Source organism: Penaeus monodon, chromosome 21 (assembly GCF_015228065.2).
Source record: "Penaeus monodon isolate SGIC_2016 chromosome 21, NSTDA_Pmon_1, whole genome shotgun sequence".
Classification (NCBI taxonomy): domain Eukaryota; kingdom Metazoa; phylum Arthropoda; class Malacostraca; order Decapoda; family Penaeidae; genus Penaeus; species Penaeus monodon.
Window position 1 is genome coordinate 42,250,689 of NC_051406.1, and position 2,234 is coordinate 42,252,922.

The 2,234-nt window shown below is 35.7% G+C and overlaps 1 protein-coding gene across 8 annotated transcripts in view; it reads right to left on the reverse strand.

The window, feature by feature from the left end:
• The window catches only part of LOC119586518 (neurofibromin-like), a gene marked incomplete at its 5' end in the record, with an annotated part of 66,980 nt that overhangs the window by 1,381 nt on the left and 63,365 nt on the right, over positions 1–2,234 (reverse strand). For 4 of the 8 annotated variants that reach the window (XR_005229956.1, XM_037935268.1, XM_037935265.1 and 1 more), the window contains 1 exon segment: positions 319–368. Coding sequence is in view for 5 of the 6 variants with exons in the window: in XM_037935262.1 (XP_037791190.1) it covers positions 329–368 (40 nt within the window). 8 annotated transcript variants of the gene reach the window in all.

Consider the following 2,234-nt stretch of genomic DNA (forward strand, 5'->3'; position numbering starts at 1 on the left):
ATCAGTGTACAGGTACCATGTTCTTGAAATCAACCTTTAAGGGAAAAAAGGTAAGATATACAAATCAATCATTAATCGACTAAATTCTGTTGCAAGTTAGCAAGAGCAGCTTTGTTAAATGTGATGCTACTCAATGTCCCTGATTCATGTAGTGCAATCCAGCCTCCATGGCCCCAATTCTCCAACATCACTCCAGGATGTGTAACAAAACAGAGCTTGAACTAAAATAACATGGGTTGTGGTTGTGTTACAAACATCGTCATGACTCTAGCGCTAAAGTGATGTTTCAGAATAAGGGCCTGGGTACAAAATACTTACAGCTGTAGTATCACTGGTTCACAGCTAAACTCAGAGCCTCAAGCCTGCATCTGCGGACCAAACACATACGGCATTAGAGCACCACACACTCATGCTTAACTCTTCACTCCTTGTCCGTCCTTCCGTTCCTTGCAATACTTTTGTTTCTTGACTTGTGTTTTCTCTGCCAGCACTTGCACTCGGAAAGTCTTACACCTTGAGGCTACTTACAGTGGATTTTGCTGCTTATGACTCTCTTCTAAAGTAACTGTGAAGGGGCTCTCAAGCAACAAGAGCAGAAAAGATGTCTGATATAGTAATCTACAGTCTACATGCTTATTAAGTACAACTGTCTGATTATCACCTATATACTCTCCAGTTCTGGTTAGTGTTCATGTGTTACAATTCCAAACTGAATCTCTCCCCACCCATATCTGCTTATTTTGTTCAATAGCACACATTTACAACTGTATACATTCACAACATTTTGCTTGTATATTAAAATTTCTAAAAGTCCAAAGAAACAATGACTTTCCGTATAAATAATCTTACACCAAATATAAGGTCACGCATGGCCAATTTTCTACTTTTCTGAATAAGACATAAAAGATTCAATATTCCTTTACTCAACGGCAACTTATTTTCAAACCATTCTATTTCACCCTAGCATTACCTATAATACTCATGATCTAAAAGAGTTTAGCACTGGTATCCAATAAGGCCTCATTGCTCAAGTTTAGTTGATATTTCATCAGAGGGCCTCCTATCTCAATATTCAATGCTCCCAAGACAAATGACACTGAAAAAAAGGCTCTGAAAAAACTAAAACCTCAACAATCTTTGGCTTTCTTAAAAAAGCCCTCTTTCAAATAGCCATACTTCCTGGCTTGCATGAGTTATATATCAACTCTCTTCATCATAGGGATTGGCTTTCAGCTTAATCTTAACTGATCTCAGACCAGAGCCAAAGATAAATATTCCTCTTGCAACACATTTCAGCTCTCAAAACGTATTGTTAAATAAGCAAGCCACCAAAATATTTACAAGTATTTATATGACTTCCTATAACCCTCCTTCTCCTCTGAATATCTTCTCTCCACTAATTTCCCATTAGCTTTATTTTCCTCTACACCTTATTGCATATCAGTTATAAAAAACAATAACAGAAATGTGAATATTCCAGTTAAAACAGGATGAAAAGGGGGCCCTGAAAGACAGGCAAAAGAGGAGAGCACAATTTTTTCCCATCTTTCTAATTTGTGAAGAATTATGCTGACACAATATGCACAAGTTCATTATCACTTTTCAACTTATGTGATATGCCGTAGCATTTAGTAGCATGTCAACAAATATTGTAAATAGGTGTTATTCATTGTCAGTATAGATGAATTTATGTTAAAGAGCTGGAGAAAGAGTAAGGATGTAGAGGGAGCCTAGGAGGGGGTAAACCCTCTTTACAGGATCTTTTAATCACAGATGTTCTTAACCTACTTTGGTGTTTAGTGCAGTTGTGAGAGCAGCACTTTGACTAGGCTAGACATATGGCCTATTAGCATCTTTTATTATACAAGGCTGAAGATTTCTAGTATATTTTCCAAAAACTATGACTAACATGATTTTAGCTAGGAAAAAAAGAGAGAAAAAAATATATATACACACCATTCATAATCTACAATACCTTTTACAAATGATTTTGAATAATGCATTTAGGTGTCATTCTCCCAATGAGAGGTTAAAGAATTTCAGACATTTCCTGTTTACTCAAAATTCTGACCACAGATTAACATCCAGGTAGCTGTTAGTTAAAACATATGTATTGTAAATCACATTATAAAAACTGGAAACTGATTGGAAAATGTAAAATATGAAAATAAAAGGAAAGGAAAGATGGGATACACAAAGACAGTTTGAACTTGAAAATATTGAAATTAACAGTA